The sequence below is a fragment of the Prosopis cineraria genome, unplaced genomic scaffold (assembly GCF_029017545.1).
Source record: "Prosopis cineraria cultivar Desert tree isolate PC_DT_omini unplaced genomic scaffold, ASM2901754v1 PC14, whole genome shotgun sequence".
Lineage (NCBI taxonomy): Eukaryota > Viridiplantae > Streptophyta > Magnoliopsida > Fabales > Fabaceae > Prosopis > Prosopis cineraria.
Window position 1 is genome coordinate 9,381,427 of NW_026555345.1, and position 25,355 is coordinate 9,406,781.

Below are 25,355 nucleotides of genomic sequence, written 5' to 3' on the forward strand. Positions count from 1 at the left end.
TGTCCTTTTTGTCCATTTATTTTTGCCAACATTTAAAAAAATTAGGTTTTTGAACAAAAATATATTTTATACAATTCTCAATTACTCACAACGAAAATAACAGATTTTTTATTTATAAAATTCCCACGCGATCCACGACCGCAGCCAACTTGACTCGGATAGGATAGTATAATTTTTTTTTTGGGTCAAAAAATAGGATAATATAATTTTTTTTGGGGGACAAAATCAGGGGAAAAAAAATTAAAAATTTACACACACACAGACTTTTGGAACTTCAACACGTTGACTTTTTTTAAAAAAAAATTGTTTAAAATAATTGAAATCAAAATTTAATAATTTGATTTGAAAGATGAAATCAACATCATATAAGATTGAAAATAAATGCAAGGATAATGGAGAATAGTATTCTTGAGATAAAAACGGGATGAGAATTAATGATAAATTTTATCCGGAAATTAACAATCTAAAACGCTGTATGGATGGGAACGTTTAGAAAATAGACATATTAGTTTTCCACGTCACAAAGACTATATATATGTATATATGTATGTATCTCCTCGGCTTCCTAAATCTCATGCACTGATCATCGATATCTTTGAACCTAATCGTCAATCTCTCTTTTCTCTCTCAAAGAACAATCAACAACATCATCATCCTTCCTCACTGCTTCATCATGGTCTCTCTCTCTCTCTCTCTCTCTGTGAATTTCTGTATCTTTTTCAGATGATTCATTTTGCAACTTAGCTTTCTGGGTTGATTTGCAGGAAAGTAATAAAACAGATATCAGATACGAAGAGGTATGTTTTTCTATCAGCTTTTACGTTATTCAGATTATTCATACAACGTAACTTTGGTTCCTATCATATGGCGAAAGGAGGGGGCTGATGAGGGCCATAACCTCCAAAGTTTTTGGTGTGTTTGATTGCTTGAGAAACAAATCTGTTTAAAAATATGTTTTGAATTCTTTTTCGTGAGACAAGAGAAAAAAAAAATTGGGTTGAAGTAGTTCTGAAAAAGACATATCTAACCATCTCTGTAATGTTTTGTTACTTATCGATCGTTGTGCAAAACTAGAGAAAAAACAATTATGTTAATAAAAATAAATATTTATTTCACCACTTTCAATTATGTTTTTTAGAACAATGATTTAGACAGATTTTTTTTTCCTTTTTTTTTATTTCCAAAACTGACCTAAGACTTGTTCTTGTTGTTAGTTGTTTTATTTCCAAAACCTGCTGTGTAATTTGTTACGAACATAAAAATAGAAAAACAGAATCAAACAATCCCTTTTTTTTTTCCTTTCCAACATACATGTGATATCAATTTATTATAGTATATATGATTTATAATCTGGAGGCGTAGATTAAATTAAACTAAAGAGAGAAATGGTGTGGGATATATATCAGGAGTTTATAATGAATTCAAGAGGAATGAAGCTGTTGACAACGAGATGGGTTCCAATGGAAAGAGAAGCAAAAGGGCTCATTTTTATATGCCATGGTTACGCCATGGAATGCAGCATCACCATGAGCAGTACGGGTCTCTATATATCATTAATTAATTAATCCCACTCATTTTATGATTAATTATGTTAATAATTATGATTAATTAGGCACCGCGAGGAGGCTAGCAAGGGCAGGATATGGAGTGTATGGAATAGATTATGAAGGCCACGGCAAATCCGACGGACTCTCTGCTCTTGTCACCGACTTTGATGCTCTCGTCAATGATTGCTCTCACTATTTCTCCTCCATTTCTGGTATCCTCTCTCTCTCTACACTTATCCTGGGTAGGATTAGTTATTGAATCGATCAATGCACTGTTTCAATGATTAATAGTTAAAATCATAATAAAAATAAATCAAGTTAGTCATGAGTAAAGTATTTCATCAAACGAGTCAAGACAATTTATCGATTTAGTTAGATAGATTGACTCAAATTTTTATTATACTGTGATTATTAAAAAAATTTACATCGAATAGAGTTGGGTTGGAATGGCTCATAGAATCTTTGGTTTTGAAAGTGGGTTATGACGATGTAGTAATGTCTAGACGGCTCACACGCAAATAAAGTTAAATTAGAACAACTCATAAAGTCTTATGCTTTTAGATTTTGAATTTTGGACCCAATTCCTCATTTTAGGATGCTTCCCACTAATTTTTAGAAGATTTAGTTTGGGATGATCAACAAGTCCATGAAATAGACCATTGAAAACCCTTCAATTAATTATATATAGAATTTGGACCCAAAAAATGGCATATAAATGATCATTTGGAAATATTCCAAGGTTTGACTTTTCTTCTGGTTCTGAATTTTCCTTCCAGGCAATATCAAAATCAAAATATCTTGAAAACCATTCCCTGCCGTGTATTGTGTATTATCTCCATATACATCATTTAATTATATTATTCTCATTTATTTATTTGACATATCCATTCAAATTTGACGTCTAAGTTTACCAATGAAGATAGAGTTTAATAGAAGGGGTTAATCCTTTACAATGTGATAAATTAATATTTCAATTCTCATTAAGAGAAATGCCCGTATTTAGTACTCAATAGTGCCTTGAATATGATTACTTTCAATAAGAGAATATTTGTAAATGACCCAAAAAAAAATTTGACACCCAAGTTAAGAATGAAAAACTATGTTTATTTTAAATTAATAACATTTATATGCAAAAAAAAATTCAGAAAAGGAAGAGAACAAGAAGAAGATGAGATTTCTGTTGGGAGAATCCATGGGAGGAGCTGTGGCTCTGTTGCTTCACAGAAAAATGCCTCACTTTTGGGATGGAGCTATTTTGGTTGCCCCTATGTGTAAGGTTAGTTTCCTCTATTTCTTTCTTTTTTTAAAAAAATATTAATATAATTATTTGGTATATAATATTATTGAACCTAATTTTAAGGATAATTCTCTTAAGAGTAGAGTCCCTTTCAATCAACCGAGGATCATTGCTTTGTGAGTGTGTGTATTGATGTGAAAATATATTAACTAATGATGATATATATTAAAAAAGGAAAAATTATAGATAAGTCTCAAGTAAAAAAATTAATTACTAAAATATTCCTTCAAAAACTTGTTCTAAAAATATACATGTTGTAAATTTTTCAGTTTAACTCACAAATATTGGAGGCCTCCTCTAATGCGTCCAATATTTTATAAGTCAAACTAATAAATTCATGATTCATATGTTTTTTTTCTTAGCAAAAGTTTTTTTCAAGCAACTTATTATAGTAATAAATCAATTTTAGAAAACCTATTAAAAATTAACTTTTTTTATATAGGATTTGTCATTATATTTATCCTAAAAAAATAGGAAGGATGTTATTTGGATCATATTAATTTTAAAAGGGTCAAATATTCAAGTAACCGAGTTGCCAATAATTTTTTTTTTTACAAGAGGCTCAAATGACATTTTCCAAAGAAATAATATAAAATAAAAACCCTGGATCTTTTTATTTTTTAATCTTATCTTTTTGTTATGCGTCTTTTTCTGTTTGGCTTTCTCTTCTTTTTCCTGTTTTTTTGGTAGCTTTGACTTTTCTTATATGCCAGTCATGTTTGGTTGATTGTGCTACAGATAAAAACTCTCATTCGCCCCTTTTGTTTTACTCTTAAATGATTTTGGGTCGTACGAGCACATAATTTAAGTTGGGGAGAATAAAAGTTTGACTTCAAAACTCTAAATTAATAATATTTAAATTTTTAATAAATTTTTAAAAAAATTAGTTAAAAATATCAATTCAGATAATTATAAATTTAAAAATTTCAATTACAACTAAGTATTTTAATATCAAATATAACTCTTAAATTATAATAGAAATTTTTATTTGTAACTATTTGATTTGATATTTAAAATTAATTTTGTACAAAAATTTTGTTTGAGACTTATTTATCATTAATTTAATATTTTAAGACTTAATTGTCATTCTCTCTTTTAAGTTGTAAACAAAACTCTAATTTTAGCACTGATAAATGTGTGACACATATAAGAAAAGGTTGCTACACAGGACACACATATATATTGATCAGAAATTAAGAGATCATTTTATTATATATATTTAAAATGTAAAGGAGTTAATTACACATGAAATAAAATAAATTAATCAATGGTTGAGAGTCATTGCATAAGTTTAAAAAATTGGGATGTATATTGCCAAGTTGAGGAGAATTCTGTTTGATGCCGTAGCCTTAGGAATTTGATTTTTTTTAATTATTGAATATTCCAAAGATTTATATAAAAAATATTTTTGTTGTTGTTATACACATAAATGTTAAATTAATTCAACTATATGATATAACTAAGAACATCTTTTGAGGAACGTCTAGTTTATTTCATCTCTAAATTAATAACTATGTAGTAATCTATGTATCATCATTTTATATGTAATTTTTGAAAAAATTATTCATTTAGCCTCTATATTTTGGACCTAGTTGTAATTTAATCTTTAAAATTTTGACTTAATTGTAATTCAATTTTTAAAATTTGCCTCTTGCAATTAGTCCTTATAGTTTCAACCATTTAGATATTAATCCTTATATTTTTTAAAAATAAAATTATAAAAATTAAAAATATTTTAAACTTTATATTTATAATATTTATAAAGATTAAAAAGGATCAACATAATTTTAATATTTATAATTTTATTTTTTAAGATATAGAGATTAATATTTAAGTGGTTGAAATTATAAAAATTAAATTATAAAAAATAAAATTTAGGGACTGAGTTATTAATTGAGTTAAAATTTTAGAGATTAAGTTATAGTGAGTTAAATTTTAGGGATTGAATTATAATTAGATTCAAAATAAGGAATCGAATGATTAATTTTTCCTTAATTTTTTGACCAGATGATTTTTTATTTAATTTTTTTGACCAGATCATTCTATATTTAATTACAATCAAGAATTTAAGATATGCTTATTAATGTATAACTAAAACCGACTTCCAAGTGTGTGCATTAAATTAAAAATTGATAGATACATTTTAATATATTTTTTTTAGTTGATTCGTTAAAGCAAAATTATTGGATGACATTAGAATAAACTATATTTATTTGACCGATTCTTAAATGCTACCATGAATTACATGTGATCTAGAAGCAGATAACATAAACTTTAGGCTGAGTAATTACCTGGGAATTATTAAAAATATTATAATGTCTACACCACACTTTTTTATTTGCCTTCACGCAAAAGTGTTTGAATCTATTATCTGTCTACTATAATTAAACTAAAGCACATGCATAGATTTCTAATATGTACTATAACCTAAGCTAACTTATTCATTTGAGTAAAATAAACCAATCTCAATATTCTTTTGCTGAACTTATCCTCAAAATTGCACAGTTAGATGTAAAAATTTTATTAAAAATTTCGTTGAATTACAGAGATAATATAAGTAATTGTGGGGAATATTTCCCTGATTTTTACTGACCACTATGCATTCTTTATTCTTTATTTTTTTTAAATTTGATAATAAAATTTTTAAGGAAAACATAATCTTTGATCTTATAATTTCATTAGGTTTTGCTTTTAGTCATTGTAGTTTTTTTAATGTTTTCATTCATTATAGGAATTAAAAAAACTGAAGAAACTACAAAGACTAAAAGCAAATCTCGATGAAACTATAAGTATTGATGATTGTGTTTTTTCAATTTTTAAATTTTAAAATTTTATAACTAATCTCCTCCCAATGGTTGGTTGGTTCATTATTTTATTATAACAAATGAGAATATGTTAATTGTATACATGAACATATTTTTTTAGTGCATTGTATAAAGTATGAGAAATGGGCCATACGTCTTATAACTAATAAAAAACAAAGTTTTTTTTGACACAAAATGGACCTTGTGGTATATTTTTTTTTGGTCTTATATAACTAATTAAGTCCCTCACAAAACAATTAAATATCACAAGTTTTTTTTTGACAATTAAGTATAATAAAATGATAATTATTTTAGCTGTCATTTTGTCATCCACCTTATGGTATTTATTTTATTTTGAGAAATTTGGGCATAATTCTCCTAACATAGGAAGGATTACTTGTTATAAACGTTATTATTTATATTCTTCAATTTTGAACAAATAAAAAATTATTGATGAGAATAATTACTTGCAGATTGCAGAGGAAATGAAACCAAACGCAGCAACAATAAAAGTATTGACATTACTAAGCAAAGTGATTCCAACATGGAAAATAATCCCAACTCAAGACATTATTGATGCTGCCTTTAAAGTCCCTCAAGTCAGAAATCAGGTACCCTTAATTAAATTTTGATTCTTTCCCAAACTCATTAATCTACTATTTTTTTGTTCCTCTAATCATGATAATTCATAATTATAGTAAGATGATAATAATGATGATGAATGTTAATTAATTGCAGGTTAGAGCAAACTCATATTGCTACAAAGGAAGACCACGCTTGAAAACTGGCTTTGAACTTCTAAGGGTCAGTTCAGAAATTGAGAAAACACTTCATGAGGTAATTTTGTCGTCAACTTGTTCATTTTAATACAGTTTTTTCTTTTAAAAAATTATTTGCACTTGTCATTTTATTATCTTGATATATCGTTCTATGTGGAATATATAAGTCATTTTACATAAAAAAATGAATAATTAATTACTTTCTTTCAATTTTATCCTTCATTAGTTTGCTTTGAGTAGAGTAAAAAATTTAAAAATGAGAGAAAAAATGTTTTAAAGATAATGTATTTAATAAGGGTAAATGAACAAATTTCTTCCTTTATCAGACAATATCAATAATTTAATTATTTTTTTTAAATTTTGGTAGAGTAGTTAAACATGACTTATATATAAAATTGGAGTAAGCACATTTTTAAACAATATTCTCACATCCAAAATCCATATTTTTTTTTAATATACAAGCATACAACTTTATCAAGTTAGATTTGAGTATTATAGGATCTAAGTAGAAAAACTTTCCCAACATGATTTTTTTTCAAATCTACATGATTCAAACCCTCAACATTATCCAAAGAAAATTAAGTTCCTTTTATTCGATCCAACCACCATTGGCACAATACCACAACTTTAACAGTCCAAAATTCGACTCAATCCAACTTAATTTATATATAGGATGATTTATTTTTAATATATACTTTTTTTAGAACGAAAAAAAAAAAAGATGACAAGTTCTTGTGGGGTGTTTGATTGTACAGGTATCACTTCCATTTTTGGTATTGCATGGAGAAGAAGACAAAGTGACAGATCCATCAGTGAGTAGTGAACTGTACGAGGTGGCATCCAGCACCGACAAGACACTGAAGCTGTACCCTTCCATGTGGCATGGTCTGTTGTACGGTGAGCCACCTGAGCATCTCAACATTGTCTTCTCAGATATTATCTCATGGCTTGACCACAGATCGTCCTTGTCTAACTCCAGACTTGAGAAGGAGCTCAAACATATCAATGAACCTCTTAAATGAATTAGCATTGTTCATCAGTTTTTTTTTTTTTCATTCATTGTAATAATAGGTCACTTTAAAGATCATATGGTATATGGTTTTTGTTGTTTTGATTTCATTTATTTGTCTTCTTGATCCACATGGTAAAGTGATCTCTATCCAATACAGTAAGATTATAGTCAAATATTATAAGTACGAATTATAGGCTGTCTGGGACTCTTAAAACATGTGGCAAGGGCTCAATTCCTAAGCTATGAATAGAAAAACATCTATTGAGAAAAGTTAATCCCTTAAATAGAATCTCAGTATCTGCAGAAATGAGTCTCTAGCGCTAACGATACCTTGGAAAAATCCAAAAAAGAAAATAGCTCATCTAATAATTTATTGACAGAACCTAAACCTTTCATCCATTGCCCAATCTTGTTGCAAAGTCCTCTCTCATGTCTTCTCTCCAAAATTTCGAGCCCCAAATATATTTGAATTGCTCATGTTACATACTATTTAAGGGGGAAAAAGAAATTTCCAAATACTACCTTATTCAAGTTTCCTTCTAAATCACTGTGACTATCACTTCAAGTACCTTTTGGTAACAAAAAAGCCATTTACCCTAAGAAAACTACTTTTAACAATAATGTCGTCCACATACTTTCACGAAACACATGGGAATAAGAACTTGTTGCTTTCCTGGGGTTGAAAATCCTAATGGGCATCATCACATTATCTTAGTATCAACCTTTCAATTTTTTAAGTACAACAGAAATGCCAACTGGGCCTCATGTAATACATTTCACCCACTACAATAAACAATGCTCAACTTCTTTCAGAAACTAACTTTAGACAGGACATGAAATCACTGGCACTACTTCAACTAAAAATGAGAATCCACATGCTTCTTCACATTGTTAAGGCATTGTTAAGGCTAAACTACAGGTAACGCCCAACCAACATAGCTCAACAATGATCTGCAAAACAACACCAAATATGAAGCATTGGTCAACTCCAAAATCTCTTAACATCAATCCATTCTGAAACAAGAAAATAAATGCCCATCATTTGATGGGTTGAATCGCTGGATCAACACTGCAACAGACAGACAAACTGCAGATTCAACCACTCCAATCGAAGCTGATTGATGGAAGGAGGCTGTGTCAAATTGGCATTGCATTTGTATTATCAGTTTATAACGACAGTAATTCGATGAAAAGACTAAACTAGCTTTTACATGTCAATCCCCCCATTTTTACCCCCAATTCAGTCCATCCCAAAGAAGGAGGCTTTCGTATAAGCAAAAAGAAAGCAGACTGAGCACAATGTGCGGACAGTGATGGATAAAAAGTCAGGAATCTTAAGTCATAGGTTGATGTGGCTCAGGTTCAAATGACACAGTATTGCCAAATTTGTGTTTAAAGACGTTTTGCAACACTGAAACCAAAAGAACAAAAAGCCTTAAAATCATGCCAGAAAACATTATTTTAATGCAAGGGATTTTCTCATGGGGTAAAGCCGAAGGTGTCAATAATGAGCATCACTCCACACTTATCAAGGTCAAGCCTAGGAAAGGCCAGTCAACGGGCCAGAACCTTCGAAGGAAATAGCACAAGTTCTTGTTTTGAATGATTGTGAACCATAGTACAAGCCTTAAAGCCTCAGGAGATAAAGGAGCCTACTACCACAGGGCATTGGGCACCTTTCCCTTAAATTGCCATGTCTGGAAAGTAATGAGTAATATTCATCTCTAGGTAGCAATTGCAGTCCAAAAAAATCAAAATGGTGATATAGAAAGATTTAAAAACTTAACAAAAGTGGGCTATATCACACCTTTTGGTTGGTCATCTTTCAAATAATTTTGTTCCGTACTTCCTCAAGCTTCTTCAGAATCTCTCCAGGGGTTCTGTCTAATTCATCAGCAATTTTCCTCTGCAAGTCCATTGGCAATGTTGGGAACTGCTCGCACAAATCTCCATCAATTACATCCTACATCATCATGTAGACCTCTCAGAACTTTGTCACAATTATTTCATTAAACAAGCTAAAGAATCTAAAGTCATATAACTTCCAATGAATATAAGAATAATGTAAATGAATTCATAAAACTTACCTTAACAGGGAAATAGGCAGATCTATAAGCCATGTGGTCTCTACCACACAAAGGAGGATGATCCTGCCTCAAATGCATCTCCAAATGAGAAAAGAAGTCAACATCATCACGGGAAGTAAAAGCATGCAATGCCCCTACACTTCCCATAACTGTTCCATATATAATGCTCTCTCCACCACCTGGTATAAGAGATGCTTTCTGCAAACATGTAACCACATCACCAACATGAAATTGTACAATTTCTTCCACCTTATTGGGAGCTCCATTCAGCTTCCCCTGCTCCCACTTAATTCTCCCACCAGTAGGATCTTCCTCTATCTCATCTGAAACATCTTGTGGTAAGCGGACAAAATAAATGTTTCCAAATTTATCTGCACCCGCCATGGTGTCAAAATCAACATGGTATGATGCAGTAACCCATCTTGGAACGCAATCATCTGCGAATATATAGAGTTGATTTTCATCCCGCCTATACTTGCAGTAATGGAAAGACTGGAGAGAAAACACAACATAATCAGCAGAAAATTGGAGAATCAAAATGACATGAAAGATAATACCAAATTAAAACAGTGAATATGTAAGACTGCCGTTGGTAACAACAGTCACAGAAGGTGTTCGAATTAGTTTGGGTGGGAGGCGGCAATATTCTCAGGTTTCTTAGGATATTGGGTGATGGAATTAAAAAAAAAAAACAGTGAATAAGTTTTATATCTATATTCTAAGTTCAAAAAGATATAACTAGATAATTTTAGTAAAGTTTTTCCCTGATTTGAGAAATCCCCTAAAAGGTTTCCAACAAAATTTCTCACACTAGAACTTGTTGGACACACGTTCCTGCCAAAGGCATAGCCAAATTATTGGAATACGTAAGTACCTAGATGTGCACTTATTATAAATGTCTATTATAGAAAATACCTCTTGGATGTCACCAACATAAATGCGATCACGATATGTCTGGATTGAGACAATTGTGTTGGGGAATAGTTTATTCTCACATTTCCTTAACAATCGTCTTTTCCCCAAATCATATAGCCTAAGCACTGGCCCTATTCCTGCAAGCAATCTTCCTTGAAATTGGCATAAAGCAAGTGGAACACCTTCAACCTGAGTTTTGTGAAGAAGTTCAAGGGATCTTCCATCTTCTACAAATCTATAAATATGAATAAATCCAGCACTTAAACTCCTTTTGGGCCAAAACTGCAGTCCCTTTGCTGTACCAACAGCTAAAAGAGTTCCATACTCCTTATCATGGAAATTCACTGTGCATACACTGAATGCAGCCTCATTATCCTGAAGCTCCAGAAGACAAGTAGTATTTCCTGTTCTAGGATCAAGAACTCTGATGCAGGAAACCCACTTCTCTGATTCAGCCTTTGGATAACCATAATGCTCATCAGAGAGTGGATCATCTTTATCTTCATCCTCACCACCATTCTCCATTTGGTCTACATTACCATTTTCATTTTCTCCTGCTCCGGCAGCCTCGAAACATTCTTTTCTTGCAGCCTCACGCTCTTCTGCTGTGAATGCTCCTTGATCACTCTCAATCATAACCAAAAGCTTTTTTTTGGGTTGTAGCACAAACTTTCTTGGTGTGTATCTCAGTGGAATAACTGTCTCATTAAATGTTTCCCCAAGCCTTTCAATAGTAAAAATTCTCAATGCCTCACCAGCCACAGCAACTACACCTTCCACACATTGGTCCGATGAAAACGATGCAGCATATTCAAGGGTTTCATACGAAAGGGGAGTTAAAAGGAAATGCCCCTGGTGGATGTAACCAAGCCAGGGTCGACTCGACAAGCAAAGCATTGCACGCTTGCCTCTTACAATGATGGGAAATAGCTTTGGGGCTCTCAATCCTAAGAATCGAGAACGAGAATCAGAAAGCTGACCAGTAACCATATCCACAACAGTTCTAAACAAGACACCATTCTGTAAACCAGCATTCAGGAAAAGGCTAGCAGGATGATCTGCACCATCCTCACCACCAGTGGATGCCTGAACTTCAAGAAACAGAAGAGATTCTGGGGCTGAAGAAACACTTTGCACACTAAGAATCTGCATACAATCATCAGGATCCAATGACAAGATACGGATGGTCTTATCATATGAACCAACAGCAAGAAAACGAGATCTTTGTCTGCCTTCAGGTACTGCTGCAATATCCAGACAAGCAACATCTCCAGACATTTCATGCTTCTCGACTTCCATCAACTGACCTGTGACATCCACCTCAAAGTAAATCAGTTCACCTCCACTCAGTGCAATGACTACTTGAAGTCTGTTTGAACCAACTTTTGCAATTGTCCTCTTTCCCGGAGTTCTCCACTCATTAATACGTCCATCCTCCCTTATATGTCTGATGCCATTGGGATGAACCTGCATGAGAGAATCATCACCTATCAAAGAAACAGCAAGAGAGGGTGTGGTGTCAAGAAATCCACTGTCACTAACTTCTTCAACTGTCTCACCAATGGAAAGGACAAGTGTTGCATTTGTGAATGACACAACAATATATGCATCAAACTCATCATTAACATTCTTTTTCACAGTCCAGACAGCACTGGGTATGCCTGGAAGCTTTGACACTGCCATCTCACTAACTGCTAATCCAGTTCTCAAAATCCTCAAGGATGAACGAGGACCACGCCCACACAGTGTAAATATTTGAGGAGTTTCTTCTTCGAAGAGATTTGTGACTTTCATATCCATTATTGGCATCAAACTCTCAACCTGATCAATCCTAACAAGGTTCTTCAGTCTTCTAGGCTGGAAAAACACTGGCTGAAAACCTTCATCAGTTTCCATTAGTGTTGCCGATGAAGCTTCGACATCAGCATCATCCCCTATTGCCTTGAACTGATATAGAGCATGATTTCCAAACTCTGAGGCTGCAAATAAAAATCCTGATTTCAACACACACATTGAAGCAGTAACTGGAATAGTGTCAAAATACTTAATTTTCAATTCTGAGACACGGTCACCATCATGTTCCAAAGTAACCTTGAAAATGTCTCCATATTCTGTCTGCAAGAGGAAGAAGAACATAGATTTCAACTTATGCATAGCTGCTGAAACTATAAGAACTCCACGCTCAGCAGGCAAGTCAGCACGTCTTGGAATCACAGCCCGGACATCCGGGTGTCCCTGATTTTTGTAAATAACAAAATTTTCTGCACAAACCAGCACACCGCTAGGCCCATCTCCACCCCCAGGAACAGTGACAAGTAGATTTGCCCCATTATCAACCTGTTCTGACCATTTCCTAGACACATGATTCAGCCCCAAATCAAGCTCATAAAATGTTAAATGTTTCTGAGCCTCACTAGCTGCCTGACCTGTTGAATCCTGATCAGCCTCTGAGTAATCCAATTCAATAGCGGCAAATATTGGGTTCTCAAACCCACAATCAACACCGCAAATAGAGTACACTAAAGTATGAGACTTATGTGCTTCTAAAGGAGACGATATTGTCAACCTAGCTGCAGTATCCCTATTTAATACATAAACAAGCTTTTGCTTCTCACAAGCCCCAATCATAACCGCCCTGCCCTTGGGATCTATGGCCAAGTATTGTCCTGGAACAATCCTACGGCAACCAGATTTGCCAAAAGTTTCCTGGTGGATTTTATCAAAAACGTTTTTCTCCTTATTGTACTCAAGAATTACAATTCTTCCAGAGTCAGAGCCCACAACGATATAGTCCTTCTGAGCCCCAGTAAGCCTAAATTGAGCTAAAGACCTTATAACACCGAAAATTTCAACAGAGAGTATCGTTTGGATCCTACCATTATCGTCAGGACGGAGAAGATCAAGAACTTTGCCTCTAGCAACAACAATTTCTTGGATTTTTCCACCAGAGAAGCTTCCATTAATGGCGCACACTATGCCAGTAGGTCGCTGGAGAGTAAGACTGTAGAGATACATGGTTCACCCGAAGGAAGCGAACAACGGGTTCGTGATAATGAAGAAACGAATAGAAGAGGGAATAGATGGCTTCAAGGTTTCTGAGAAAATTAATCAATGAATCGTTTCATCACTGGAAGTGGAAGAATGAAGGATTCGTGCTCCGAGTAGTGAGCGGGTGAGATTCAGCAGGAGGGAATGGGGTGTTGCGAGTTATCGTCGCGAGGGGGAATATAAACCCTAGGGCAATTTTGTCTTACCGCCCATCCACACTGTATAGTGTATGGTCAAAATCACCTAAATGCGAAAAAATATATATATAAAAATCGAAATCATCGTGGAACTGATCTAATTTTAATACTTATCATACTTCAAAGTATAAAATATTTTTAAATAAAATTTTATATATTAATAAATTTTATTAAATATATTTAACAATCTTATCATTTTAAAATAAAAATATAAATTTTTAAAAATACTCATTATTTAATATATTAAAAAGATATAAAATAAAAATTAATTATAGACAGAGAAAGAGTAATATTAAAATTAATGTGTTTAATAAGACTTTAATTTATATAAAGTATCTTATATTTTAAATAAATTTTTTTAAAAAAATGTCATATAATTTATGACGGAGAGAATACAGCGTATTGAAAATGTATTGCCTCTGGACTGTTTAAATTCAACCTAAATGGTCCAAATTTACTTCTTTTCAATTGGTGCTTTTTAAGTAAAAAATATTTTTTAAAAAATTGACATTTAAGATATTATTTTTATTTTAAATTTTGTATCCATTAAAATAATTTTAAAAAAATCAAAGTAAAAGGTTATAAATTTAAACCATTTAGATTTAATTTGAACTTTAAGATGAGCATTGAAACTAATTCCATTTCTTTATATTTTATATTAATTCAAAAGATTTTTGGGAAATTATAACCAAATAATGGTGTTTGATACTTCAAGGACTGAGGATGGTGGTTTGAAGGAGAAGAAAAATCTATTGAAGAGATGTAACAAGAAGGTGTTTGATACTTTTCATTATTATATTTTTTTAAACGTTGTTAAAATTTTCCATTCTGTCACCATTTTTGCTTCTTATGATATCGCTTAGTTCAATTTAGTGAACTTTTTAAAAGTTAACTGGACAAGAAGTATACTTTCTAGAAATTTTAACTTTTCGGGGTTTTCATAAATAATTTCTTCTTTCATTTTTAAAAAATAAATATAGTATTTTTAATGCTAAAGGCATAAATATCCTTTTAATTGAACTTTAAATTCATACATTTTAAGAATATTTTTGTAAATACAACAATTAATAAATACTAAGAAAATAGAACTTATCTAAGTTTTGCTCAGTAAGTTGCTTTCCCAATTGTGAGGAAAGTATATATAATGTATAACTTATCCAATGCTTCACTACTTTCATGTTTCTTATAATTCTCATTGAAGATTAAGGTAAATTTATATTTTTGAATTTAAAACTTGAATTTGTATTGCTCATTTTGGACTTTAAAACATTTTAATTTTTTTCCTTTAGAATTTGGATATATAATGTAATGATGTTGAACTTTTTTCTTTGGAGGGGGGGAACTCATTCAATAAAAGTCAGTTTATGTTTTACAGAATAAATAAATTTTGAATAATAGAGTTTCAAGGCTTTAGCCCATAAGGGCCAAGCATGCTCCTTCTTCATCTCTAGTACATGAGGTTAGTTATTTTTTTCTTTTCTTTTTTATAAAAAAAAGTTTATGTAAGTTAGATTTTGAGAATTTATTAGAGCCTGAATAGACATCTAAATTCAAAAAATACTTACAGAGATACTTATGAATTGCCAATCAATAAGATCTCACATTGACAGCGAGATTTGATCCCACAACCTTATAAATTATGAGTCAAATCCTCACTAATAAAAATCAAACATGCTCTAAAATGATAAATTTTATGTTCCAAGGCTCCAACCCTAAGGCCATTTTACATGGATGTGAAATGAGAGCCAAAGTACGATTGGTAGAGTTGTGACTTTAGTGGTAACTCAAAGAGTTGTGACTTTAGTGGCAAGGTGTAAATAATTCCCAAACTTATTAGTTATGCATCTTTCTCAGTTGAAATCATACCATAATCTTTTGATTAATAATGGAGAGAATATATAAGAAATTTTTTGTAACATCTCAGATGTTTAAAATCCAAATTACAGTTTAATTAGATGCCAATAAAGGTTGTTGAGGGCTAAAAGTCCTATCATGGTATTTCAAGGTTAAATGGAATTTTGTCTTTGCTGGACAAAAAATGATTGGCATTGCAAATTACATTGTTGACCTCATGACATTGAGTAAAAGTTGGAACGTATAAAGCTACGTGAGATGCTTGACGATATGGCGAAGTTCTTTAGCAGTGCAACGCCAAATAGCATTAAATTTGCTGTAAATCAAAGCGAGTCTCACATTTTGAACGAAAGTAGAAAAGGAAGTTGATGGGTATCTTTGCTATGGCTTCATCCCTTAAAGGTTTTAGGTTTATTCCTCACTTAAAATTAACATTAACATGATTTTCACCATTTTCTTGCAAGTTTTGTGGTTAGTTTTGAGGGTTAAAAGTACAATTTGAATTCTAAATTATAAGTTTAAAGACAATTTAAACTCTAAGTTTTTAAAAGGTATATTTTGAACTTTAAACAATTAAAATTAAGATAATTTTACTCATATCATTAAATTTCAACAAATGTCCATTAAAATGGGGCCTAATGTGCTATGTCCATCAAATTTCACTCTTCCTCACTATCCTACCCTCAATTAATGAAAATTATATATTAAGTCCTAATTTGATGGACGTTTGTCTAAATTTAATTGTGGGGATAAAATTGCCCTAACTTTAATTATTTACAATTCAAAATGCACATTTTAAAAGTTTAAAATTCAAATTACCCTTAGACCTATAATTTAAAGTTCAAATTGTATATTAATTTTAGTTTTGATGGTTATTTAGGTATTTTGAATCTTTTGCCATATTGAAGGTATGATTGTGTGTCATTTGTGATTCTACATGGGATTATATATTTTCTTGAAAACCCTAGAATGCTATGGTGTGATTTTGTAGAGGAGATGTGCAAACCAAGATGGAAATGGTGTTTTTTCTTTTAATATTTAATGATGTTTGTAGGTTTAGTTTGTCTTGGACTTGGGCATCTTAGGTTGGATTCATGATTCTTTTTTTTTTTGGCAAGAAACCATAAATGATGGGTATTAAGAGCTTATTTGGTTTCTATTCTCATTTTTTATTTTTAAAAGTTTGTAATACATTTTTTAAAATTATTTTTTAAAACAAAATAAAAAAATTCATTTGATTATGTCAATTAAAAAATAGTTCTGGAATTAAAAAATAAATTGATAGTGATAATTATAAGTAATTAATGGTGGTGACTAATAATATAAATTAGTCAAGATAACTATAATTTTTAATTAAATGTAGCATATTTTAAAAACAAAAAAAATAAAATGAAAAAAACTTGAAGTTGTTTATATTTTTATATTTTTTAAAAAAATGAAAAAAATTTTGAAAACAATTAAATGAAAAACACTTATCCAAATAAGTTTTAATTTTTTTCTATTTTGAAAAATGAAAAACAGTTTACCCTAAATGTCTTAGTTATAATGCTATGTTAGGAGGTGCAGGGTGTCTAACTTGTGCATTTGAGAGTTGAAGAAGTTGTCTGTGTAGTCTTGGAAATCCTAGTGCACTTTAGTATGGTCCTCTGATTATATACTTGTGAGCTTGATAGTATGATTTATATTTGCATGTTTGGCTAAGAGGGCTCAATTACATACTTAAGCAATAGTGGTAAGTTTAACTTGGTTATTTGATTCTCCAAACACTTTGAGTATTTATGAAAATATTAGGTAACTTTGGCTATGATGGATTTGAGAACTTTGGATATGGCTTGCATCTCTTGGGTTCTAATAGAGTGTATTGGATTTTTTGTATTTCCCAAGATATTCCTATAGCCAATAACTATAGGATTAATCCTAAAAAAAATCTGAACTTTATTTAAGAGATTGTTCTCTCTTGAGCTATGCTCTCTATACACATCTCCAAGAATCGTATCTTAAAATGATGCTTAAAGGCCCAAACTATTATCATCTGTGCCACTCTGATTTGATAAAGTATATTAGATCTTATCATTGATTGATATTAGAAGTGGTCATGGTTATGGGTCTCAAGTACGATTGTATGTGATCTTTTTTTTAGGCCAATAGAAACATAATCAAAACACAAACTCAAAAGATATAATAATTTTACTCTAAGTATAAGAGTAAGAGTTCAATTTAACGACCATAGAGATTGTGGGTTTGCTGCAATTATATTTATCACATAAGATTCGTACCCAAAGATAATTTGGTTTAGTGATGAGACCTTAATAGAACTTTATGATGAAAGTAATATTTTGATTTTTGAGACTTTTTAAGACAAAGACCCCCAACCTTTTATCAGAAGTAACGCATTCCCAATAGAGAAGGTGGAGTTTTTTGTTCCCATTAGATGAATTTCAAAAGAAATTTTTAGAGATTTTATCGATTTCACCAGAACATTATCGAGTAGAAGGTAGTTTACATGGTGTAATTGGGAAGAGTCAAGAGAACAAATTTTATGAGAACTAATATTCTCACAATGTTGAGGCATTTACTTCTCCAATTGGCCAAGCATGAGTTCGTCGTAACAATTAATGGCGGAAAGATAAGCTTAGAAATATTCTTGTGAATATGAGGAATTTCAAGATATTTGCTAAGGTTACCAATGAAAGGAATTCCTAATTCATTACTAATTTGTAATGCTGTGTTGATATTGACATTTTAAATCAATAAAGTTTAAATTTGCTATGTTGATTTTCTATCCTGAAGTATTGCAAAAGGCTGAAAGACAATGATGAATGATTTGCACTTGAGAAAGGGATAACTGTGCAAAAAGTAACATATCATTAGCAAAAAATAAATGAGAGATAGAAGGTTCATTATATGTTAGTCTAATCAGCTTCTATTCATTTTTATCAATGCTACTAAGTATGCAATGACTTAATTGTTCAATATAAAAGACAAAAAGATAAGGAGAAAGAGGATCCCCTAACGAATGCCAGGAGATAGTGTGAATTTTGTAGATGGCCCTCCATTTCATAGAATTCTCATACGTGTAATGGAGATAGCATTATGAATTAATTTCTTAAAGTGGCTATTTATCCTAGTGGTATTGGGCATCGTCAATGAAATTTCAGGATAGTCTGTCGAAAGCTTTTTCAAAATTCACCTTGAGAAAAATTAGTATTTTACGACATTGTAAGGATGCTAAGGAGGTTTGGAAAAAATTAGTCAATCCTACCAAGCATAATACCTTTTTTTTCCTTTCTTTGTAGAATTGGATAATTTGATATGCTAAAAATGAAGCAAGAAGCTTGTCTACAAGAAGATTGCTTTGGCAAAAAACTTTTTGCCCATGCCTGCTAGAACATATGGAAAGTCATATGCACAAAAGTCTACTTTGAAGATATTAACTTGGACTGATATTGCCTTCTCCTGCTCTCAACAAATTATCAATGACCTAAAGCTTTAATCCAAACTCAACTTTTTAAACAAAATTAGCACCAAACATAAAGCTAGATGGAATTCACTAAATCCTGAATGGGCTAAACTTGACGTTGATGGTTCGGTCAACCTTAATGGTGTAATTATTTATGGAGGCCTTATCACAGATGATAAGGGTAACTAGACTAAGGGCTTTTTCAAAAATTTTGATTATCAACTTAGTATAGCAGTTGAGTTTATAGGGATTTTGAAAGGATTAAACATTTGCTGAAATGCTAAGATTCCCAGACTTAATGTTTACTCAGACTCTATGGAAGCTCTTTCCCTCATTGAAAGCAACTTCTCTTATGCTCACTCTCTCTTAACAATCATCAGAAATATCAAAAACCTCATCATGGGAGATTGAAAGGTCACTTTTGATTATGCTTACAAAGAATCTAATCAATGAGCCAATAAACTTTGAGTGAACATTTTGATATTACCTTATTTGACAATCTGCCCATAGATTTTAGGAGTCTTATGGCTTCTGATATGACCTAAACTTAGTTTCCATGCACAGTTTCTACCATGGCCTTGTATTAAAAAAAGATATAACAGTTATCGATAATCAAAGTCTCTAACATGATTGAACTCCAAAAATAATATTCATTACAGAAGGATTGGAGGTCTTATAACCCAATCAACTAGGTACGACCCCTTCAATGAATCATGAGTTGTCCAGTCAACAACTTGATTAGCTTATCTAATAATTCAAATAAATTGGTAAGTCCTTCTAATATCCTTCTTAAACAAATTATTTTCAATATGAACATTGCACCTCCAATCAGAATGAGATATATTGTTATTAATACAATTAATCAAAATTTTATTATTGGATTCAAATGTCACCTCACATAATGATTCATCAACAACATAATTGAGAGCCATTAACATTGCCATACACTCCCTTCATAAACCAGGAATCAATTCTACATTGATTTGGATATTCATCTATAAAGCCAACCTTAAGAGTCTCTAACAATAAGTGCTATCTCAGCCATGCTCTCAAACCTATAAAAGAACAATATAATCACAAATAATTTTAATTGAATTACCAGCCAAAGCCTTCCAAACATGAGTCTTATTCCCTTTATTAGAACATTCCAAAAACCTTGACCCCATACTCTAGTTATTCGCACTCTAATATTCAGATAAAAGATTATTTACATCTTGCTTTCCAAATTTGCTAATAATTAAGATTATTGCCAATAAACAACACTACCTACCACACTATGTGATTGATTTAACAGTATTTTCATCAACCTTAATGGACAAACATAGACTTTAATCCAATCACATAAAAGCAACAAATGTTTAAGAAATTCTGCACATTTAGAGAGCATACAGGACACATCACTAGACTTTTCACCCCTCTTATTAAGTAATCCATAGGTTGGGATTGTATGTGATCTTGCAGGAGCACTTGAATAAATATTTTTTATTGGCGAATGCTTGAATTGGTTGAGGACATATAATGTAATCACCGCATATTATTAATGGTAACGGGTAAGTATAGTGAATCTTGTTAGTTTGTTATTGTGTTGGTTGAAGAATACAAGAGCTTACTGGAAATTTTGGTGTAGCCTTGGTTCTCCCACTTATGTAGTTTGAAGAAGATTGTTCAAAAATTCTTAGACCCAGAACATTACATGAGATCAATAATCTTAAGAAAATCATATCAATCATTAAATTGATCGAAGTACTGATTTATAATTTATTGATGGGATTATAGTTTAAATCATGATAGAATTACTCATAAATAAATTGATATATTTTAAATAATGTACGTTAGAATTAAAAATTAAATATATAAAAAAATAAAAATTATCATTTAAATCCCAAACAAAATAATATATAATAAAAAAAATCCATTAATATTCAATCCCCTTCATCCAAAATATGTACATACATGCATTTAGTTTAACTAGTTAAGGAAGTTAAATCAACTTATTTTGTATTACAAATTTGGGTCTTAGGATCAAATTATATCAAGCAATAGAATAAAAAATAATTTATAATTTATAACTTTAGAATACATACATGACCATATGCATGCAAACATACATACATGTTTCCTCTGGCAGCCTAGATATTCCTCTTATTTTAATTATAATTCACTTTTAAATTGTTTTATTAAAATAAAAAAAACATCAAAACCTATTAACTATATTTAAAAATATAATAAATTTTCAACTTTAATTTTATTAAATATACATACTTTAATGACATATTTTCTTTCTTCAACATTCAATTAATGGAGGATAAAAAAAATTTATAATAAAAATTTATTGATGTGATGGATAAACAAAAAAAAAAATATCTTCACCCTACCCTATAAATAAGAATAAAAAAGGAGTAGTCTCCTCTCATGGCTGGACCGAGCATGCAATCAACCAATTGAGTTTACAAATCTAGTTTTGATTTCATTCTTATATTATTAACTCTATTTTAAGCACAAATTGTTAGAACCTCACTAAATTGATATTATGGATTTAAGTATGACCCCTCCTTAAAAATAAAAATGAGATATCTAATTTTTACACAATTGAAAAAAGATCAATGTATTTTACCGAATATTTTTTAAATAAATGCATAACTTAAATATAAATAGTAACTTTTTTTATAAAATGACAATTAAGAATAAAATATACTTAAAAAATATACATAGTATCTATATATTTTAAAAATCATTTTAATGAATACTTATAAAGAAAATCATTAAACCTATACCGATAATTTATTTATAAAAGTCTTATTTGTTTATATCTATAATAATGGAAATAGATAATAAATGATTTTTCTCAAAAAATAAGTATGATTTTGATTGTGGATAACAGTATATTGATTTAATTTAATTAATGAATATTTTATTAAATTAAATTATTTTATCCTTCACCCATATATAACGTACAGAAAAAGTCGCGACCTGTGACCTAGGGTTTACTTCCACGGAGAGGAAGAAGAAAGAAGTGCCGCTAAACCTCGGAAGAACACCGCAATGGGTATCACTTGCCTTCTAAGTCATTTTCCCCATCTGTTTCTTATTTCTGTGACTGATTTTTAATTTTTGTTGTGATCTTTAATTGCATTGTCACCATCAGCGAGAATCAAGGTTCATGAATTGAGGCAGAAGACGAAGGCTGATCTCCTCAACCAGCTCAAGGATCTCAAGGCTGAGCTCGCTTTGCTCCGAGTTGCTAAGGTCACTGGCGGCGCGCCCAACAAACTATCCAAGATGTAATCATCTCTTGCTCTCGATCGATTTTTTTTTATTATATATTCAATTTGATCCCCGACAAATATACTTCCTCCATTAAAAAAAAAAAGGTAATCATTCGGCTAGTTTCGTTGAGTAAATAAAAATTTTGGTCTAATGAAGGGATAATTTGCTGCAAGTTACAAACTTTGAGAGAATAATGTTGTGTATGTACTTTTTTCTGTGTTTTATTTTGCTCTGTTTGATTGTCTATAGGGTGTTTATGTTTATGTTTGTTTTATCATGGGGTGCAGTAAGGTGGTGAGATTGTCCATAGCACAGGTTTTGACCGTGATATCTCAGAAGCAGAAGTCTGCATTGAGGGAAGCATATAAGAATAAGAAGTATCTGCCTCTTGATCTGCGTCCTAAGAAGACTAGGGCTATTCGTAGAAGGCTCACCAAGCACCAGGTAATCCTCTATATTATTTCGTAATTTATTGCTTTGCTTTTTTATTTTTGGTGGTCATTCTTTCTTTTTGGTCCCACTGCTTTCTCTGTCACTTCAGTTCTGATTCCTTTCTGATTGAAATATGTTTTCAGTGTTATTGTATGAGTTAATTTAAGTATCATAATATCTAATGTGACAGTGGTCTTAAGAAAATCAAGTGAACTTTTACGTGCTTCCGGTTGTTTAAAGATGGTGACTGCATTGAGTTGTTTCTGTTCATATTCATGTATCCACATGGGACTTTATACTTTCAACTTTGTCTTTTTTTAAAGTATCACAATATTTATTTTGCTCAATGGTCCACGATATTATGGAACCTGTGTTTATATGTTTATCTGGTTTTGAGGTGTAGATGCATATAGACTTGATTGTTTTTGTTTCTCTTCATGTGTTTGCTTGAAGGTTTGGCACTTTGTAACATTATCCTACATAAGTCGCCCATTTTCTTGTATTCTTGGTACCTTTGTTTTGAAAATAGCATGAAGTGGATTGAGCGTTATGGAAAAATACAACATAGCATGGTTTCCTAATAACACATTTTATATGAATATATATTTTTATTTTCGGATGAACCATTGCATAACATGCAAATATGTTGGTTGTATTTATTATAAAAAACAAAGCGTTGGTCTTTTGAAAACCCAGGGTTGGTTGCTGCTGGTGCTTTTCGATCTTATTGAACAAAAACTTGCCAAGATCATGTCATTGTGCAAATGAAACCAACTATTTTGAAGTTATGCAGCCAGTTCTGTCTGGTTTGCTTGCCAAACTGGGTATTAGAAGATAAAAGGACATCATACTTCCTAGCTTGAACCCCTTGGGCTGGTCTAGTTTTAAAAACAGCTATACTTATGAAATATGATGTTTGGATTTCATGTTTTGATTGACTTGAATCAGGGAAACCTGACATATCTTGATTCTGATTTGGATGGGCACTAGGTATTTTTGGCAACTAGGATAGATGTGTGATCGTTCTACCTTTTTGTTATTTGAGTATTGTGATTGATCGATTTCATTGGAGTCAAATGACTTTATAATCTTTGAGCTAATCTTTAGACTTCCTTTGATGATGAGCTGTGCTGAATGTTATGTTGCCTTATGCTTCTCTATTACTGCTTATGCAGGCATCATTGAAGACTGAACGGCAGAAGAAGAAGGATACATACTTTCCTGTGAGGAAGTATGCCATTAAGGTGTAGGGTATTTGGGCAATCTTCTGTAAGCTTTTGTTATTAATTACAAGTTTTGGTACGCTTCAACAAGTAGTTTTCTGTTGGTGGTATTGAATTCATGTTTTGTTACTTGAGTTTTGAGACTTGGTGTTCCCTTTACATGCTGCTAGGTTTGATACAGTGTCATTCTATGAATAGAATTCAGTTAAATTTTTATGCATATCTTAATGTTATTCTATTTCATTCAGCATAACCTTTGATAAAGAAGCAAGGGAATGATACGAGTTGGTATTCGGTTAATAGTGAAGGTTCCTTTGTATTCTTTAGAGATTTTTTTTTGGGAGAGGTAAAGGGGAATGGAGGGATTTGATTGATCTTCCTTTCAATCCTCTAATATTTTAATTTCTCTTAAATTGTAGGATTTAGGGATCATAATTATGAATTTGTGATAAATGTTATATTCTTCTACATTAAAATCACTTGGTCTTTTACCTAAAAATCAGGAAAAAAAAAATGTTAGTCTAATGCCATCTATTTTGATGCCAAGTTGCCAACTGTATTCTTTGTTTTGGGCCAATAAACGATGATAACACTACTTAGAAGAAACTTAGCTAGACCAATTGTGGTTGAATTTAATTTTTTACCAATCTTGAACATCTTTATGCACAAATTATTTGTTGACTTCTGACTTGTGAATTTCGTTTAGAACTAAATTTAATTCTTAGATGATCCCCCCCTCCCCGATTTCGTACTCAAAAATCAAAGTATCAGTTTAGCTTTCCAAACCAATTAATATACTTTATATTATAGTTGTTGGAATTAAACGATATTCGAAAGTTAATACCCAATCCCACACACACACAGAGGTCACGTTTAACTAATTTATATTAAAATTGCCTCATCTATCCAATATTACCCCTAATTAATTACAATAAATTATGACTCTTATCTTATCTCTTCGGCTCCTCTCTCCACCGTAATATATTTATTAATATAGAGGACTATTAGAAAAATATTGTTTCAAAGATTTTGCAAAGTGACTTGTATGAATGACTTTGAAAAGCTTTTAGAGGATGACCTATAAATAGAATTGAAAGGAGTTCTTTCCCTGATCTATCTGTCCTATGGTTGCAGTTTTGGTGACACAGTTTTGTTGCCCTTTGTGGTTTTTCCTGATTAGATTCTGGACCTTGCTAAGTCCTCCAGTTGATGTAGTGGGGCAAGTCCAAGATTTCAAAGGGTTCCAATAAACAAAAGAATAATCCATATGTTGACCCCCTCTAGAGATATTCATAGAATAGTTTCCAGTGCTCTGCTTAGTTAGATTAATTAATTAACGGCTTAGCGATTTCATTGCCTGAGCTTTCCTCAAGCAGCTGACTTTACTTCGTAACCTTAACGTACTGTTCAATTCAGGGAGGGAGGGAGGGTAC

At 31.4% G+C, this 25,355-nt stretch overlaps 3 protein-coding genes across 3 annotated transcripts; 2 read left to right on the plus strand and 1 right to left on the minus strand.

Annotated features, from left to right (window-relative positions):
• The first annotated feature begins 558 nt into the window (after window positions 1–558).
• On the plus strand, window positions 559–7,546 carry LOC129292743 (caffeoylshikimate esterase-like). Its single transcript, XM_054930372.1, has 8 exons — window positions 559–676; window positions 765–797; window positions 1,407–1,533; window positions 1,613–1,759; window positions 2,693–2,823; window positions 6,122–6,259; window positions 6,387–6,485; window positions 7,183–7,546. The coding sequence occupies exons 1-8, from the start codon at window positions 674–676 to the stop codon at window positions 7,447–7,449; spliced, it is 945 nt and encodes a 314-aa protein (XP_054786347.1). The 5' UTR covers window positions 559–673; the 3' UTR covers window positions 7,450–7,546.
• Window positions 7,547–8,118: 572 nt separating this feature from the next.
• Window positions 8,119–13,685, minus strand: LOC129292741 (spliceosome-associated protein 130 A). Its single transcript, XM_054930371.1, has 4 exons — window positions 10,442–13,685; window positions 9,527–10,018; window positions 9,247–9,402; window positions 8,119–8,390 (listed from the first exon to the last, which is right to left on the minus strand). Exons 1-3 carry the CDS (start codon window positions 13,454–13,456, stop codon window positions 9,265–9,267), a joined length of 3,645 nt encoding a protein of 1,214 aa, XP_054786346.1. The 5' UTR covers window positions 13,457–13,685; the 3' UTR covers window positions 8,119–8,390; window positions 9,247–9,264.
• An 8,249-nt stretch (window positions 13,686–21,934) lies between these two features.
• On the plus strand, window positions 21,935–24,169 carry LOC129293453 (60S ribosomal protein L35-like). Its single transcript, XM_054931441.1, has 4 exons — window positions 21,935–22,046; window positions 22,146–22,281; window positions 22,555–22,711; window positions 23,875–24,169. Exons 1-4 carry the CDS (start codon window positions 22,043–22,045, stop codon window positions 23,947–23,949), a joined length of 372 nt encoding a protein of 123 aa, XP_054787416.1. The 5' UTR covers window positions 21,935–22,042; the 3' UTR covers window positions 23,950–24,169.
• Window positions 24,170–25,355: the final 1,186 nt, after the last annotated feature.

Bases quoted from the DNA above. Each gene is read 5' to 3' on its own strand.
- LOC129292743 (XM_054930372.1), top strand. The intron at 1,534-1,612 runs GTACGGGTCTCT...ATGATTAATTAG, and splicing joins ATGCAGCATCACCATGAGCA to GCACCGCGAGGAGGCTAGCA. The intron at 2,824-6,121 runs GTTAGTTTCCTC...AATTACTTGCAG, and splicing joins TGGTTGCCCCTATGTGTAAG to ATTGCAGAGGAAATGAAACC.
- LOC129292741 (XM_054930371.1), bottom strand. From the start codon at position 13,456: ATGTATCTCTACAGTCTTACTCTCCAGCGACCTACTGGCATAGTGTGC. The intron at 10,019-10,441 runs GTATTTTCTATA...TTTTCTCTCCAG, and splicing joins ATGTTGGTGACATCCAAGAG to TCTTTCCATTACTGCAAGTA. The intron at 9,403-9,526 runs GTAAGTTTTATG...ATGATGATGTAG, and splicing joins CTGCCTATTTCCCTGTTAAG to GATGTAATTGATGGAGATTT.
- LOC129293453 (XM_054931441.1), top strand. The intron at 22,282-22,554 runs GTAATCATCTCT...CATGGGGTGCAG, and splicing joins CCCAACAAACTATCCAAGAT to TAAGGTGGTGAGATTGTCCA. The intron at 22,712-23,874 runs GTAATCCTCTAT...CTGCTTATGCAG, and splicing joins GAAGGCTCACCAAGCACCAG to GCATCATTGAAGACTGAACG.